We start from the raw sequence: 18166 nt of genomic DNA, 5'->3' as shown, positions 1-18166 counted from the left end.
ATAACTAGGAAACCAATCATAAAACAGAACTGTTCTGGGCAAACTGAAATGGAAAATCAATCTAGGTCAAATCCTGGTCTGCCACTTATTAACAATTTGACCTTGGAATGACATGTAACATCTTTAAGCTTTAGTTTTTATATCTATAAAACATGAATTTAAAAAGTATTTCATAATATTTTGTTAAAATTAAATAAACTTATTAATAAGTAGCCAAATATAATAAATATTTAGCACAGTGAATTATTCAAAGTTCTCAGTGAGTGTGCTGCTGTTGTTGTTATGATTATTATTACCAGTTTTGCCTAGAGATCCCCCTATCCTCATGTTCCATCTCAGAAGGATAGCATAGCATTTCTATTTAAAAGTTGTCTTTAAACTCATTGACTTCATCCTGATAGCTTGAACATTTCCAGATGCAGCCTGCCTGGCCAATCCTCTCAGTGATGGCATTGCCCCATCTTTTCTGGGCCAAGGTCCAAAGATCTGGAGAACCTTACCTCAATCACCCATTGTTTGTGAGGGAAATAACAAAGGAGAAGAGTAGTCCATGGAGGTTTAGGGCTAAAAAAAGGAATGTTGTCAGAGCCGTTTTGAATAAATACTGTTATTTTAGAACATATATAGGTTGTATTAAAAGATAGGCAGTCTAATAGTTTTATATAAAACTGCTGTCCTTTTCTTGGTTTGTTTCTTATGCAGTGAAGGAAAAAGTTTACCTTATGGTAGCCCACTTGAAAAGTAGTCAGAAGTAGGGTTGAAGGCACACATAAATTTTATGGCTTCTGACTAATCACAGAATAGAACCAATATAACCATGTGAAGGTTACAAACTGATGAGTTAACTTGTTTTTTTAGGAGAGGAGCTACTCATCCCCTGTAAAGTCTTTTTTACTTTCCTGAAGGACTCTCGCAATGAGGTTTGGTGGACCATTGATGGAAAAAAGCCAGAGGACACCACTATTGACGTAGCTGTTAATGAAAGGTATCATTGACACAGGCAAGGGGGTGACTAACCCTTGTCCCTCAACCTAATGCCTTCCAGTGTATGCTGATCAATGAGAATCAAAATTCTAATTTTTGCCTATCATTAACAAAAATCAGCAAGATTTTCAAGTCTTTAGTGGCTACACCCCAAAGCAGGATTATTGGACTTGCAATCCAAGCCCCAGATGCCACCTGATGATTACATCTTGATGATACCCACTTGAAGGTAGATGGGATGCATATCCTATATGAATGAAAAGGCCAGGATATAGGGTTATGGATAGATGAAAGCCTGCCAGTGTGGCCCTATTCTCTTTCTCAAGTCTGGAGTCTGGGCCTATGTTTTTGTGCCTCAGATAACTGTGTTAGTTTCTTGTCTTATAGTCAGCATATATTTCCCGTCTTCCTCCTCTTTCTTAATTTTCATAGCATACAAGTCACATTTTTAATTAATAATAAATTTTAATATTGACTAAATACATTAATGTTCTTTAAATTTTATTTTTTAAATGGATGGGGTAATAATATAGCTCATTCTTAAAGTAACAAGCTGGGTCATTTTATTCATAAATAAACATGACTTTTTTTGAAGTGGCTTGAGTTGGCAAGGAGAACTGCAACAATTAATAAAAATGAGCAGCTGACTAATTACATGACAAAGTAGTTCTGAAAACTTACGCCTTATCTATCATCTGTGTGTGGATATATCTTAGGCTACTTGAACTTCTACAATTTAAAAGATATTTATTCCCTACTAGTAAACTTAGACTTTATGCAGAAATTATGAAATGTCATCAGGTACTATGCAAGATACCTAGTCCCTAACTGAGTAGATTTTATAAGAGTAACAATGATAGAACAGAAATGCCAGTATAATGTGATAAATGCAGTGAATGGGAAGTATGGAATGTTAAAGAAAGATTTAGTTGGGGATTCCAGTCAGCTTTAGGGGATTCAGTAATGCTTCTCAGATGATACAGAGACTAAATAAAGATTTGAAGGATGAGTAGAAATAAACTAGATAAAGAAATAAAAAGTATGTTCCTAGTAAAAGAACATCATGTGCGAAGGTGTGGAGGTTTCGAGAAGCAGAACATATTTAAAGATACAGAAGGAGTTTCCTGAAATTGGAGCAGTTTTTGCTGAAGGAATTGATGAAAGATTTGGCTGGAGGCACAGAAGGAGAGTTATTATTTCAGGAATTCTGAACATTGTGCTTTTTTCCAATCCTCATAATAATGAATGAATAGTAATGAAAGTCATGTTGTTCTTCCTTGCTGCTCTTGAAACACAAGTCACTGTTCATTGTTCAGCAGTGCAGTTAAGCTTAGGTTAAATCCATCACAGTCCTTAACCAAATTCTCATGACCTACAGTAAACTGCATCAGAAGAACCCGGATGTCAGTCAACTGTAGGAGACAGAATTTTTTTTCTCCTTTTGAGCAAAGTAGTTCAAAGGTATCTTAAATCTTGATCTTAGACCCAAAGCACTTGATCTCTAACTTGCTGAGAATTGGATATATTTATTTTCACAAAGTTTACTTGCTCTGAGAAGTTTCTTCTTTTTAGGATATAACCATGAGGTTTGACCAAAATGTTCTATCTGTGTTCAAAATCCAAGTTTTGGGAATCTCTGAAATGCATCAACTATCACTGTGGAATAATAATAATAATAGCCTAATTAAACATTGTTCTAATACTTGTGCATTAACATACTCAATCCTCAGAATTCTTGAGTAAGTTAATACATGCAGTGCAATATGTAGACATTGCCACTTTCCTCCTTTTCAAAGGAGGAACTAAGATGTGGAAAGATTAGTTTCCGTGCCCAAAGTATATAAGCAATAAGTGGCAAAGCCTGGATCAAACTCCAAAGGGGTCGGGCCTCAGAAACTTCTCTCTAAAATGATGCTGCATCCTACCTCAGATGTTTGAGGATAGGAGACATTTCCCTTTGAAGACACATCTGTAGTATGATGCTAACTCTGGGAGTTGATCTACATATCAGGATTGTGTGTAATATAGATGGTGAAGAATGGTATTGGAATCTAGAAGCTAGTCTCCTTTTGTAACTCCTTTTGGATCACAGGCAACTCAGATTATCGACATCCTCACCTAGGAGCTCTGGCCCCTGAGTCTCGCTAATGGTTTGATTTTCTTTCCCCTACTTCTAGTGTAACTCTGAGTTTAACAGAAGATGAGACAAGGACTCAGCTTCTGAGCATCAAGAAAGTTACTGCTGAGGATCTCAAGCGCAACTATGTCTGTCATGCCAGAAATGCCAAAGGGGAGGTTGACAAACAAGCCAAGGTGAAACAGAAAGGTAATGGATGCACTCAGCAGATGAATCTGTGAACTCCAAATGCAACACTGAGGTGAATAAGAAAAAAGGAGAAACTGAGAACGAGGGAGCTCCAGCACTTAGCATATCTGACACATAGTAATGAATTAAAGTTGAATGAAAAAATTTTGAGAGAAAGTTTCCATTTATATAAAGATACTCAAAATATTATAATATTTCTTCTAGTTTTAGTATCTTAATGCCCAAATGTGACTTAAAAATTCCATATGATTATGATAATGAAGCATAGTTTTATATCTATACAGTAATGAAAAATAAAGGAAATATTTAAAGCTACCAAAGATTTAATAAAACTGGTAGAGTCACTTGTTGGTGAATTGTAAAGACCCTTTTAGAAATCATTGACGGCAGAGTTTAGGCGTTACAAAAAATGGTCGTACCATATGACTTAATACTTTTGGAATTTTTCCTGAACAACTAACTTAACAGAAAGAGAATTATGTCCCCATCTACATTCTTAGAAGCATTATCTATATAATGAAACATTATAAATAGCAACCATCTAATTGTATGCAAGTAGTTAAGATATAAAATATTCTCAAAAAATATAATTTTAAAATGATAAGTTTAAACACTATGTGCCAATATTCAAGCAGGTTTATAATATACCACTAGCCACAATTGCTGAAATGAAAATTAATTAAACTATGACTTAAAATGCTGTAAAATGATTTCTATGTCGATATTACTATATTTTCCTACAATAAATAAAAATGATAAAGCTTTCTTGTGTGAGCTGTTGCTCCTGAAGCATATTGTGTCTAAGATCCTCTATGGGTCTCTCACCTAACAAAGAACCCCAGACAATTAATTCTTTCATGAATGTTTTTCAGTGATCTGGATAATAATGATGATGATTCATCACACATAAAGTTAAGCCATTCAGGATTATTCTGGATCCCAGTGTCAGAGCCTATAATGTTTATATAAAAAGTAAAAAATGTTAATTTATAACTGTTGCATTTTTCAATTGGAGTTAAACCTTTTTTTTTTTTTGCCGTACACGGGCCTCTCACTGTTGTGGCCTCTCCCGTTGCGGAGCACAGGCTCCGGACGTGCAGGCTCAGCAGCCATGGCTCACGGGCCCAGCCACTCTGCGGCATGTGGGATCTTCCCGGACTGGGGCACGAACCCGCATCCCCTGCATCGGCAGGTGGACTCTCAACCACTGCGCCACCAGGGAAGCCCTTAAACCTTTTTTAAAGCTGATGAGGAAACAGACTTCACTTTAACATTTTATTACAATATAGAAAGTAAAGAGCAAAGGACTGAAGTATATATGCCTCTTAAGAAGACTTAGTGGATTTGTTCTGAATAGTTAATTGCTTCTGCTCCTCAGAAGCTAGTGTAAAGAGAAAAGACTGAACCCCTTGACGTAAGGCAGTGTTTCCCACAGTTAGTTCCTAAGAACACTACTAAGACTCTTTATAGTACTGCAATTCATTATTTTTACTCCAGGAACAGATAGCCTATGTTGGAATACTGGTTTCTATGTAATCTAATTCTGTGATCTTGGAAAAGTCACTTAACCTCTCTGAGCTTCAATTTCTTTCTATAAAAGTCACTTAACCTCTCTGAGCTTCAATTTCTTTCTATTTAAAGTAGGCAAAATAATACCACTCCCTCATAACATTGTTTTAAAGTACTCAGCACAGTTACTGGCATATATATGTATATACATATTAAATGCTCAATGAACGTTAGCTCATTATTATTACTTCCACACGATTTTCACAGGTATTATTTGACAAATTCTTTTATACTCAAGTATCATTAAAGTCTGGGGTAAGCAAAATCAATCAAGTTAGTTTAGTTCAGGGCCCCTTAGGTTCTTTAATATATTAATATTTGATGTGAATATCTGCAAGGGGTTGGAATATAGTCAGTAGGATTTTTTTCAAATATATTTGATTCCAGATTCTTTAAGTATGGAGCATTCTGTGAGATTCATCTTCTGAAGCATGTGTTTTGGGAAACATTATGGAGGAAAACATAATAACATTGTCAGATGGATAGAATCAAAACAATCAATTAAAATAATGTTTAATCTAGGAGTGATGTGGAAGTCTGTCCACCAGAGCTGCTTGAGTAACTCTCCTTTCACAGAAGGCTGTGTTCTCAGTGGTTTAATATGAATGGCATCAGGAATATGGAGTGACAAATGCAGCTACTGGACCAGATGATCTGTGCTGAAATTGCATTAATATTACATATAACCCAGTTGGATCTGTGTACATCCAGTGGTATCAGAGGTGTTGTTTACTTGGATTCTATTCTGGGCCAGCTAATGCTGAAATTCATAGGTGATAGCTATGTTCACATTCATACACTATATGTAGGGGTCTTTCTCTGAATTCTGAATTCATTGACAAAGTATTCTATGTACATCACCAAGAAGACAGGAAGAGGCTAGAGCCTAGAATGAGAAGAATTAACTGGGATAGGTCTTTTGACAGCTGCACAATTTCATCTAGTCAGTTAAAGCAAAGTATTAAAGGAAAGGCAGCTAAAATCAAAACGATAAACATAAGTTTTATAACAGCAGAGTTGTAGGGACTCAGGCACGGTGTAGACTGAACTTTATGAGAACCTGCCAAACCTGTTGCCAAAGAGGTTGTACCATTTTACATTTCCGTTAGCGGTGTATATAAATTCCAGATGCTCTACTTCCTCGCCTACTTTTGGAGTTGTCAAACTTCTAAATTTTGGCCATACTAGTAGATAGGTACAGGTATCACATTGTTTTCAATTTGCATTTCTCAGATACTAATGATATATGTATTACATTACCATGAGCACTTTTTCATGGATTTATTTACCATTATATAATAGTTCTTCTTTTTGTGAGGTGTCCATTTGTTAGGGTTATTTGTTAGTGATTATATCTATATCTATATACCTTTTCTCAGATATATGACTTGTAAATATTTTTATGCAGTTTGTGAACTTTTTCTTTTGATGAGCAGAATTTTTTAAAATTTTATGAAGTCCATTTAATAAATTTCTTCTATTATAGTTAGTACTTTCTAAATCCCATATTAACAATGTTTGATTATAAAGACTTTTCTTCTATACTTAGGCATATGATCAATTTCTTTTTTTTTTTTCCCATACAGAAACCAGTTGTTCTAGCCTCATATTGAAAGATCCCTCCTTTTTGTATTGAATTGTTTTGACAACTTGGCCAAAAATAAATAAATAAATAAATAAATGGCTCTATGAGTGTGGGTCTATTCCTGCATTCCCTATTGTGTTATATTAATCTGTTTCTGTATCTTTAGTCCATTACTACTTTGTCTTGATTAACAACTTTAAAGTAAGTCATGAAATCATATACTTTATGTCCTTCCCTCCATTTTTTTCTTTTCCAAGATTGATTTGACTATCTTAGGGACCAAATATTTTTTCATATGGATTTTAATATCAGCTTGTCAATTTCTACATAAAGCCTCCTGCAGTTTGATTGGGATTGTATTAACTTATAAATTGATTTGGGGAGAACTGAAATTTTACCAATATTGAGTTTTTTAATCCATTAACGTGGTGTAGCTCTCAATTTATTTAGGACTAATTGAATATTCTCAGCAATGCTTTTTTTTTTTTTTAGTTTCGAGTGTACAGGTCTTTTACACATATAGTTAAATTTATCACTAACGACTTTGTTGTTGATGCTATTACAATGATATTTAAAATTTTTCATTTTCAAATTTCTCATTGATAAAAAATAAACATGAAATTAATTTTTTATGGCCCTTTGAATTTTCTAAGTTCACCAAAAAATAGGGTTTCTGTTTGTTTTGTTTTTTCAGCGTCTTAGCATTTTCTACACACTTGATCATGTCACCCACAAATAAATAGACTTTTACTCCTTCTCTACACTTCATACTTTTGATTTCTTTTTCCTGACTATTTCACTCTTTCGGACCTCCAGTAGACTAATCAGCAGAAATTGAGAACAGCCATCTTTGCATTGTTCCCTATCTTAGAAGGCAAATATTCAGTTTTCATGATACGTATGATGTCATTTGTAGGTTTTTGTAGATAACCTTTATGTACATGAGGGATTAATCTTCTGTTTTTGGTTTGCTGAGAGTTTTGTTTCATTTTGTATTGTTTTTATAATGAATGTCTATTGAAATTTGTCAAATTTTTTTCTTATCCATTGAGAATTTCATATAATCTTTCTCTTTAGCTCGGTTAATGTTAAACTTTACATTGATTGATTTCAAAATGTTGATCCAACCTTTCATTTCTGAGATAAACCCCAACATCATCATGATTTATTATCCGTTTTTAAATATACCTGCATTTATTTGCTAATATTTTTAGAAGATTTTTGTTCATGTTAGGGATTTTGCTCATATATTTGTTCATGAGGGATATTGGACTATGATTTTCTTTTCTTGTAATGCCATTGACTAGTAAAAATGTCATGTTGGCCTCATGATATGAGTCGGTTGATGACCCCTCCTTTGCTATTATCTGAAAACTTACGTGTAAAATTAATATTACTTCTTACTCGAATATTTGAAGGGAATACCCATGAAACTATCTGGGCTTGGTGTTTTCTTTATGGGAAAGCTGTTAATTATGAATTCAGTTTCTTTAGTAATTATCTGGATATTGTTTCTTCATGTGACAATTTGGGGAATTTGTCTTTCAGAGAAATTTTTCTGTTTCATCTAAGTTGTCACATTTTTGGCATAATTTTTTTACATTATTTTTTATCTTTTCAATGCCTGCAGGATTTGTAGTGATTCTCCCTCTGTCATTCCTGATATTAGCAATTTATGTTTTCACTCAATTTGCTCATGACTCAAGAAAGATGTTTTCCAATTTTACTGATTTTTTCAATGAACAAAGGTGTTTTATTTTTCTCTATTTTGTATTTTATTCATTTTACTCCGATTTTTTTCTTTTTGCTTACTTTGCATTTAATATGCCCTTCTTTTCTCTCAACTGAAAATGAAAGCATGTCATTGATTTTAAATAATCCTTTTTTACAATATAAACATTCAGAGCTATAAATTTCCCTTATAAGACCACTTTAGCTGAAACAAACAAATGATGAAATCTTGAAGTTTCCTTATCATTCAGTTCAAAATATTTTAATTATCCTTTTACTTATGTTTCCCCCATGGTTTATTTAGAAATGTGTTACTTAATTTACACATTTGGGAATTTTCCAGATAACATTTTTTATTACATTATGTATTAAAATGTATTTGAATTTTAGAACTGACTTTATTTTCTCTCAATCTTGATAATTTTTGATATTTCCTATTGTCATTTAAGTCTAGGTAATTTTTTTAAAAATCAGCAATGGATATTAAAAGGCAGGGAAAGGGTACCTCTGACTTAGAACTACCTGGGAAGACTGTATAGTGAAATGGAAGGAACATGGGATTTGGTGCTAGACAGACCTCAGTTCAAGTTCTGACTCTGATGCAGACTGTGTATATGAACTGGTTCAAGGCTTCCATTTTTCTTTCTTTTGATCCCAGCTCTCAGTGTGTCTGTGAGACTGGAGGGAGCAAGTAACAAGTACTTAGCACAGTTTGGCACATTTGATTCTAATTTCTAATTTAATTCCTTCATGGCCAAAAAAATATAGTCTGCATCATTTCACTTCTTTTAAGTTTATAGGTGCTTCTTTTATTTTTTTAATTCCCAGCAGATTGTCTATTTTGGTGAATGTTTCACATGCACTTAAAAAGGATGTATATTCTGCAGCTTTGGTGTTCTATAAATGTCAACTAAGTCAATTGGTGTCAGTGATGTTCAAGTCTTCTATATGTTTATTGATTTTTTAAAATCTGCTAATATTTCATCTTTTGAGAGAAAGCAGTGTTGAAATTTTTACATAGAATTGTTTTTTTTCTAATTCTCCATTCAGCTCTGCCATTTGCTTCACATTATTTTGGAATTGTGTTTTTAGATACATACACATTCAAGATTGTTATGTCTTTTCATTGAATTGACTCTTAAATTGTGACATGTCTTTTTTGGTTAATATTCTGTGTCTGATATTAATTTAGCCACTCCAGATTTCTTATAGTTAGTATTTGTATTGTATATCTTTTTCATTCTTTTGTTTTATCTATCAGTGTCTTCATATTTAATGTACATTTCTTATAGACAGCATATTATTGGGTTTTGATTTTAATACTGTATGATAATTTCTGCCTTTTAATTTATATGTTTAATCCATTTGTCTTTAATATAATTATTAGTATTATTGGCTTCAAGTCTACCATCTTACTATTTGTTGTCTACATTTACATCTATTGTTTGCTTTTTTTCTCCTTCCCTGCCTTCTTGTGGATTAATTGATAATTTCTTAGTATTCTATTTTATCACCTCTTTGGCCTACTGGCTTTACCTCCATGTTTTGTTTTGTTTTTTTCTACAGTATTTACAATATTTATCTTGAACTTATCACAATCTGCCTTGAATTAATCACTTTACATATTTTATAAGAACCTTAAAGTGGTATACTTCCATTACTTCTCTCCTGTCTTTTGTTTTATTGTTATAATACATTTCAGTTCTGCATTTATTATAAATGCCACAATACATTGCTTTATTTTTTGCTTTAAATAAGTATCCTTTAAATACATTAAGAACTGAGAAAAAATATTTTTATATTTATTTACATATTTTCCATTTTTGGCACTATTCATTCTTGGTAACATTTTAGTCTGAAAAACTATTTAGTATTTCTGGTGGTGCACATCTGCTGGTGACAAATTCTCTCAGCTTTGCTTTAATCTGAAAGTATCTTATTTCATCTTAATCTTTATATTTCAACACTTTATTAAGAAAGTTTTCAAATACATGGAAGATTTGAAAGAATTATACAATGAACGATCATATATCCTACCTAGATTCTATCATTTTGCTGTCTTTGCTTTATCACATATCTATCCATCTATCCATTCCTGTATGCAAACATTAATGCATCTTATTGTTGATGCCTTTAAACTAGTTACAGACATGAGTAAAATTTATCACCTAAACCTTTAAACATCTTATATTATCCAAATTTTAATATTTATTTACAGTTCTCTTGATTTTTTTTTTGAGGTAAAACTTGTATAGGGTGACAAATTGCAAAACACAAGTGTATAATTTGACAATTTTTAAGAAATGCATATATATGTATGTGTGTAACCTAAAATCAAGATATAGAATGTTATCACCATAGATAATAACCTTTCATTCCTTCTCCTTATCAGTCAATCCCTGCTACTCCTACCTCCCCTGACCACTGGCAAGGCAATGTTTTGATTTTCCTTATCAGAATAGATTATTTTTTCCTCTTCTAGAACTTAGTATACCTAGACCTATACAGAATGCACTCTTGTGTAGAGCTTCTTTCATTCAGAAAATATTCTTAATATTCATGCCATTGTATCAGTCATTAGCTCCTTCTGTTTGCCAAGGAATGTTTTTTTAAAAGAATATATCACAGCTTATTTATTCATTCTCTGGGTGGAAGACATTTGGGTTGTTCACAGTTTTGAATTGAGCTTCTGTTAATATTCTTATCCAAGTCTCTTTATGGACTTTTATTTTTACTTCTCTGATCTGAATATCTACTGTGGAATTACTGGCTTAGTTTTATCAGAAACTGCCAGACCTTTCTTCCCAAGTGGTAGTATCATTCTGCACTCTCACCAACAGTGTATTCACATCTTTGCCATTTGGTGTTGTTAATCTTAGTTTTAGCCATTTTGGTGAGTTCATGGTAGTACCTCACTGTAGTTTTTATTTTTCATGTCACTGATGACTAAGATACTGTGTACATTTTCATATGCTTATTAGTCATTGGTATCTTCTTTTGTGATATGACTATTAAAATATTTTGTTCATTTTATAAGTGAGTTGTTTGTGTTTTCATTATTGAATCTTAGCAGTTCTTTTTTCTATCCTGGATACCAGTTCTTTGTCAGATAGATGCTTTGCAAATACCTTCTCCCGGTCTGTGTCTTGCCAGTTCCTTTCTTCAATGGTATATTTTAGTGAACAAAGGTTATTACTCTTGATGAGGTGTAATTTATTAATGTTTTCTTTAATGGTATTGTGTTCTGTGTTCTAAGAAATGCCCTCAAGTCATCAAGCTTCATCTTTTTATGGGGGAGTCTATGATCCATCTCCAATTATTATTATTTTTAATGTATTTTGTGAGGTAGGGATTGAAGTTTATCGTGTGTTATGTGGATATCCAGTTCCAGCACAACTTGTTGGAAAGATTTTTATTTCCTCATTATGTTGCTCTGGTGCCTTTCACTGCATACATAACTTTAGGTTGGAAGTGTTCTTTTTCTTTTTATTCTTTCAGACTTTTGAAGGTGCAATTCCATTGTCTTATGGCTAATATTATTTCTAATATGAATCAGGCAGGATTTTCTTTTTAATCATTTTTCCCTTTATGTACGCCCCCTCTCTTTTTCTTTGGCAGGTTTTAAGACTTTCTCTTCTTCATTGATTTTCAAAAATTACATCATGATACACTTTGCTGTAGTTTTATTTGTATATATCTTCTTTAAGGTTCTTTATACTTCTTAGTTCTGTGAGTATATTTTTTATTTAATTTGAAAACACCAGCCATTATTTCTTCAAGTATGTTTTGCTCATTCTTTCATTTATTCATCCTTTCCTTTTCTTCTAGTACTTCAGTTATATTTAGGATAAACCCCTCAGCATTGTCCCACATGTCACTGAGGTTCTCGTTATTTTTTTTTCATCCTTTTTTTCACTCTGTGTTTCACTTAGGATAGTTTCTGCTGACTATTTCTTTCTTGATATCTAATCTGCAGTGTTTTTAATTTCAGGATTTTCTTTTTCAGTTTTTGAATTTATATTTCTCCATCAAAATATCTGTACTGATATTTCCTATTTGCTCTTATAATGTTCATGATCCTTTTTTTTTAATTCAACAGATATATTTATAATACTCATTTTAAAGTATTTATCTCCTAATTCCACATGATAGCCATTTTTATTGGCTATCTTGCTTCTGATTATGGGTCCTTTTTTTGGCTTTTTTTCTGTATAGTTTTTTTTTTTTTTTAATCCTATACTGGACATTATAGATGGTACACTATTGACTGTCTGAATTTTATAAATGCCTGTGAATTTTTGTTCTAGCAGGTAGTTAATTTACTTGCATAACATCTTGCTTATTTGAAGCATCTTGCTTATCTTTCTAGAGTAGGTCCAAACTAGGCTTCTCTCTAAGGCTAGATTGGACATATTTCTAAGGCGTATACTATCTGGGATCTCTACTTAATACTTGGGGAACTAAATAAAGTTTCTTCAGTCTGGGTGGTCTTAATTCAAATGTCTCTCAGCCCTGTGTTTGCTCCTAAATTGTTCAGTTCCCAACTCTTTAGCAGTCATTTCTTCCCTGGTGGTTTTTCTTTCACTGGTAGCTCTTCCTTGCCTGACCCTGAGAAGTGTCACTCTGTATTTTTCCAAAGACTTGTGGATTTCTAGAGCTCTTTGTCTACATAGTTTTCTTCTTTCCAGTACCCAGGTCTACAAATGCAGTAGTCATGAACTCTACTTTCGGTTTCCTCGCTCAGTGTATATACTGTGTGTCTGTGTCACAGTCCCCAAAGTGCCATTAGGCAAAAAGCCAGGGAGATCGTGAGCTTACCTTTTTGTATCCTATCCTATGTGGTCGCACAGATCACACTCCTACACAACCAGTTGTCCAAATTTGAAAAGTTGTTATTTTAGATATTATGGGGAGAAGGCTACCCCAATCACTTCTCTAAGATCAGAAGCTGAAGTCCAAAATGCACAAATTTTAACACACTATGATAGCCAAACAAATCAGGTGGTTAGCTGGAAATCTGGGCTCTGGAGCCTGCCATTACTATAGAATTGCAAAAGGAATGGAGGGAATTCTGATTCAGAGAGTAACAGCAGAGCAAATTGCTAAATTTTACTCCCTCCTGAATCAAATTATCAGTGAGATCAAAGATAGAAGCAGTTTAGGAGTCCAATTTGGTCAAAATACATCACTCCTTTTGATTGGAAACCCTTTGGTTTGGGATTGCTCAGAGGATCAGTGTGGGGCAGACAGAAAATGTGGGCTAAGGGTCATCCTTTCCCTACAAGCCGACAAAGCTGTATTTGAAAGCTTCTTAGAGCACTTCCTGAATGTGATCCAAACCATTTAGAAATTCAGACTTCTGAATTATTTATCTTAAGAGTTCAATTAGTTAAATAACATTAGGAACTTCTTGATATCATCAAGATGGTCCAAAAAAATACAATCTGTAAATATGACACATATAATTGTATGACACAAAATTTTAAAAAGTTCTACTAGAAATAAAGTAAGCAGTAGTAAAATGAATGTGACAGAGGGAAAGCCATGAGTATAATTTATCTCTTGATCACTAAGCAAGGTAACTATTGATATTTTTAAAAAATCCATTTCAGGTTAGTGCATCCACTGACCTCTTTTATTTTTCCTTATTGTGAAATGTTCACCCGGAGGGAGCCAAAATAACTGAGCAAATAATGAAGATGACAGTGGGAATTAACCCAGTATGTTGTTAACATGTACTCAGAAATACCAAGGACACAGCAATTTTCATGCCAGCTACTCAGATTGATCTTAGTAAATGCTCATCAACTGCACTGACACAGCTTCTGGCACTTTATCATGGGACTTTTCTTATTTTAAAGCACCATTGTTCATGGGATGAGTACAAGAGTACCTAATAATTCTGCACTGCAGAGTCCCAGGCTGTATCTACATCAGAATTATACCCAGAATTTAGGATAATGAACTCGAAACTTAATGATTATTCCCTTTAATAAGAGAACTTCAGACTCCACTCCAGGCTGCTCAACTTTTTCCCCTTAGAATAGCTACCTGTTTTAAAAGGGATTTTTCCACTAATATATGATCAATAATTGAACTTCATTGTAGTGTTGTGCAAAGATCTCTGAACTTTGGAGTCAGGAAGGCTTGATAACAATCCCAGCTTTGAAGAAAAGTTTTCTATGCCTAGTCCTGGCAAACACTTAACACCTATGATGTTCAGGTGCTCAAAGGGGCCTTTTCTCACCACCATACCTGATATACCTCTCCTGCCCCAACCCCCCCACCCCAGGTCACTCCATCACATTATCCTGGTTTATTTCCTTTATAACACTGATCACTGTCTAAAAGTAACTGTCGTATTTATTTATTTCCACATTTACTTCCCTGCATTAGACTGTTAGCCCTAAGAGGGCAGAGACCCTTCCTGTCTTATCTACCATTATAACCTCAACAGCTTCTAGCATATAGTAGATGTCAGTAAGTAACTGTCAAATCAACTAATACATAATTTAAGCCATTTCTGCTTCAGATCCAATAAATATTTTGTTCCATCTCAAACTCTTAAGTTTCATTTTCACAAGCTAATAAAACAGCCAAATGAAGTTACTAATACATAGTATAGTACTAGATTTATTTTAAATATCCCAAAAGTGTGTAGTGTTATATCAATAGATGCTTATTCAGATCCTAGAAATTCTCAGGATAAGATGGATGAAGCAGACATAGTCTCTACCTAGAGGACTGCAAATGTATAGTTTAATGGGGAGTGAGAAAGGGTGGAGAAGCAGGCTTGTAGAATGTGTATCCTAGTAATGTAGACCTGAGAGATACTTTCAGGGCCAAGCATACTCAGCATTTGGTGGATACCCTCATTTTCTGCTCAATTATAATAAGATTTTTGAGGCCTATTGCCAAATATAAAGAAAAAAGAATTAAATTTCTTCCATATGGCACTGGACAAGAGGAGGAAATTAAGACTGATATAAACACATTAAAATTTTTTCTCAATTCAACTGCTCCAGCAATTAAAATTTTACCAATATCATGGGCTGGCCCAGGTAAGAGATGCACAAACAGAGGATGGAGTTACTTTTCAAAAATATTTTTGAGGAGATTCAGATGTCAGTTTGTGAGTTTAATTAGATGGCCTTTTAAATTCTTCTCAATGACAAGATTCTGTTTTAATTTGTATATCATCAAATTCTATTCAAATCATCTAATAATTAAAAAACACATTCTGTGCCACTTTCTGGAAACAAAAAGATAAATATGCCACAGCCTAGTATTAAAACATAGTGCTTAACCTCTACCATGTTATCTTGTTCACACAGGTAAGTCAGGTTCATGGCTCAGCTGCTTGGCGTAAACAGCTATTTACAGGATGATGGATCACCAAAATCATCACGTACAAATCAGTTTGTTTCTTTGTTTTTCATTCCAATGCTAGCTCCAAGATACACAGTGGAACTGGCGTGTGGTTTTGGAGCCACAGTCCTACTGGTGGTGATTCTCATTGTTGTTTACCATGTTTACTGGCTAGAGATGGTCCTATTTTACCGGGCTCATTTTGGAACGGATGAAACCATTTTAGGTGAGTAATGAAAGTTTGTTGTAAATCTCCCTACTGTCATCTTTAGAAAACATGTTGGCTGGATAAAACCTAGATTAAATGGAAGTTGTAATTAGACTACCTTTTGTTTCAGCCCTTGCTATTGAAAATCTTCCTAATGCATATTATTCTGCTTTCTTAGGTCAATATGTGATTTAGTTTAGATCAGCACTATTCAAATAGAAATACAATGCAAGCCACATACATAATTTAATGTTTTTCTAGTGTTCACATAAGAAAAAGTAAAAGAAAAAGTGAAAATAATTTTAATAATATCTTATCTAATTTAATATATTCCAAATACTATCATTTTTAGCTTGTAATTAGTATTAAGTTAATAGAGATATTTTAGTCTTATTTTTGGTACTAAAAATCTTCAAAATTCAGTATGTATTGTATTTTACACATATAGCATATCTCAATTCAGACCAACTGCATTTCAAGTGCTCAATAGCCACTTGTGGCTTGTGGCTACTATACTGGACCCTGCATGTCCACACCCTTTGTAACCACAGGTGATCCATGTACCAGAAACATCACATGGGAGCTTACTAAAAGGAGAATCTAAAGCCTAACCCCTACTCTGAATCAGAAGCTATATTTCAACAGTATCCCGAAATGATTCATATATACACATTCAAGTTTAAGGAGCACTGTTCTAGTGCATATGTGCCTGGTGACAAGAATGAAACATTTAACCTATAGATTCTTAGACCCATTCCATAAAGATTCTCATTGAGTGGGTTTGTGGAAGAGACACAGAACCTGTATTTTTAATGAGGTGATTTTTATAATTAGGCAATTTTGAGAAAGATTGATTCATTGAATCTAAGTATATTTTTAATCGTAGATATTTTCAGGTGTACATAATTTAGACAGTTTCTCAAGGTTTTGCTCAATTTATAATTCTAACATATTAGTAAGTGACATACTAGGACAGGAACTAGAATTTTTCTGCATGCTATTATTGCCAGCACCTCTGATTGAGTATTTGCTTCCTGATTCTGTTAATTCATAGTTGAATGAGCCAAACCTCACTCATTCTCCACTACAAAATCTGAACTCAGTGAGATGAGAGGAGAAGGCACATCAGATGAAATTTTCAGTTACACCTTAAAATAGTCATTTTGCCTGGACACCTGTCACAGGTGGGAAATCACACTGAAATCTGTCAGCTAATTTATATAAGTAAAAAATGAAAATGTCTAATATTCAAAAGTTCGATTTCAGAAAAAAATGCAATACTATTGAGGAACATTCCTAATTTATATTGGATCTGTGTTTTCTGTTTTTTTTTTAATTTTTGCTAGATGGGAAGGAATATGATATTTATGTATCCTATGCAAGAAATGCTGAAGAAGAAGAATTTGTCTTACTGACCCTTCGTGGAGTCTTGGAGAATGAATTTGGATACAAGCTGTGCATCTTTGACCGAGACAGTCTGCCTGGGGGAAGTAGGTATTTCAGATGAATAGAGGTGATGCTACACTTAAAGGCAGAGAAGATCCTTAGCTTTGGGTCATGTACAACAGTCCTGGTACAGCTCTATGTTGGCATCTTTGGACATTTAAATGTCCAAGGCTTTGATGTAATAGACAGACTCTAGGAATAAATCTACATTGTAAGATGTAGACTATAAGTACAGTTTATGGTATTAAAATATTTTCCCAGGTAAGCTTTAAAAACTTAGTGTCAAAAGATTGTAGATGCATGGTGGATTAGATCTCTAAGTGCCACAGCTTTAAACATTTTGTTTACTCACATTTAGATTTTTAGAAGGTTTAGCTAATTTGCATTAATCTGCCTCTAATTTTTTCATAAAGACTGAGTTTAAACAAAACACTTTTATAAAGACTGAGGTTTACTCAATTTTACTAAATATGAGGTGCAGAAGAGAGTGCATGGAATCCTTCTTTATATTACTTACTGATAGTAAGTAGAATGTTTCTCTGTGGCATTTGCTAATGTCCTTTTCTTCACCCTTGTTTTCTGGCAAACCAGTGCTACTCAAATCTCCCCTTTTCTTGTGTCTGTTTCTTCCTTTCTATCAGATTACACATTTGAGATAAGCTTAACGTTTTACAAAGGCCAGTATATTCTAATAGGTTTTTTAAAAGTTCGAAATGCTGAATGATTTTAAATAAAAGTATACCTCTAATTTTCAGATCCAAACGGTAACACATAAAGTGATAGTACATTTGAGTCTGTTTTATAAATGCACAGTAGCACTCCTAAACCCATTGTTAAACTCCATACTGGTAAAAATGCATGTAATGTCTCTAATCTTTATAACAAACTAATTTATTTTCTCCCCCTAAAATCCTGTTTAATCACTTAACATGTTTTTTAAGGTTACATT

At 33.6% G+C, this 18166-nt stretch overlaps 1 protein-coding gene across 1 annotated transcript in view; it reads left to right on the top strand.

Moving 5' to 3' along the window:
* IL1RAP (interleukin 1 receptor accessory protein) overlaps nucleotides 1-18166 on the top strand; it is a gene marked incomplete at its 3' end in the record, with an annotated part of 113047 nt that overhangs the window by 85203 nt on the left and 9678 nt on the right. The window contains exons 7-10 of the mRNA XM_079705074.1: nucleotides 859-985; nucleotides 3162-3310; nucleotides 15646-15789; nucleotides 17118-17261. Coding sequence (XP_079561200.1) covers nucleotides 859-985; nucleotides 3162-3310; nucleotides 15646-15789; nucleotides 17118-17261 — 564 coding nt within the window. The remainder of the gene's footprint in view (nucleotides 1-858; nucleotides 986-3161; nucleotides 3311-15645; nucleotides 15790-17117; nucleotides 17262-18166) is intronic.

Source organism: Hyperoodon ampullatus, assembly GCF_949752795.1.
Source record: "Hyperoodon ampullatus genome assembly, chromosome: 5".
Classification (NCBI taxonomy): Eukaryota; Metazoa; Chordata; class Mammalia; order Artiodactyla; family Ziphiidae; genus Hyperoodon; species Hyperoodon ampullatus.
Note: the sequence above shows the minus strand (reverse complement) of the source record. Positions and strands in the feature narration are given on the sequence as shown.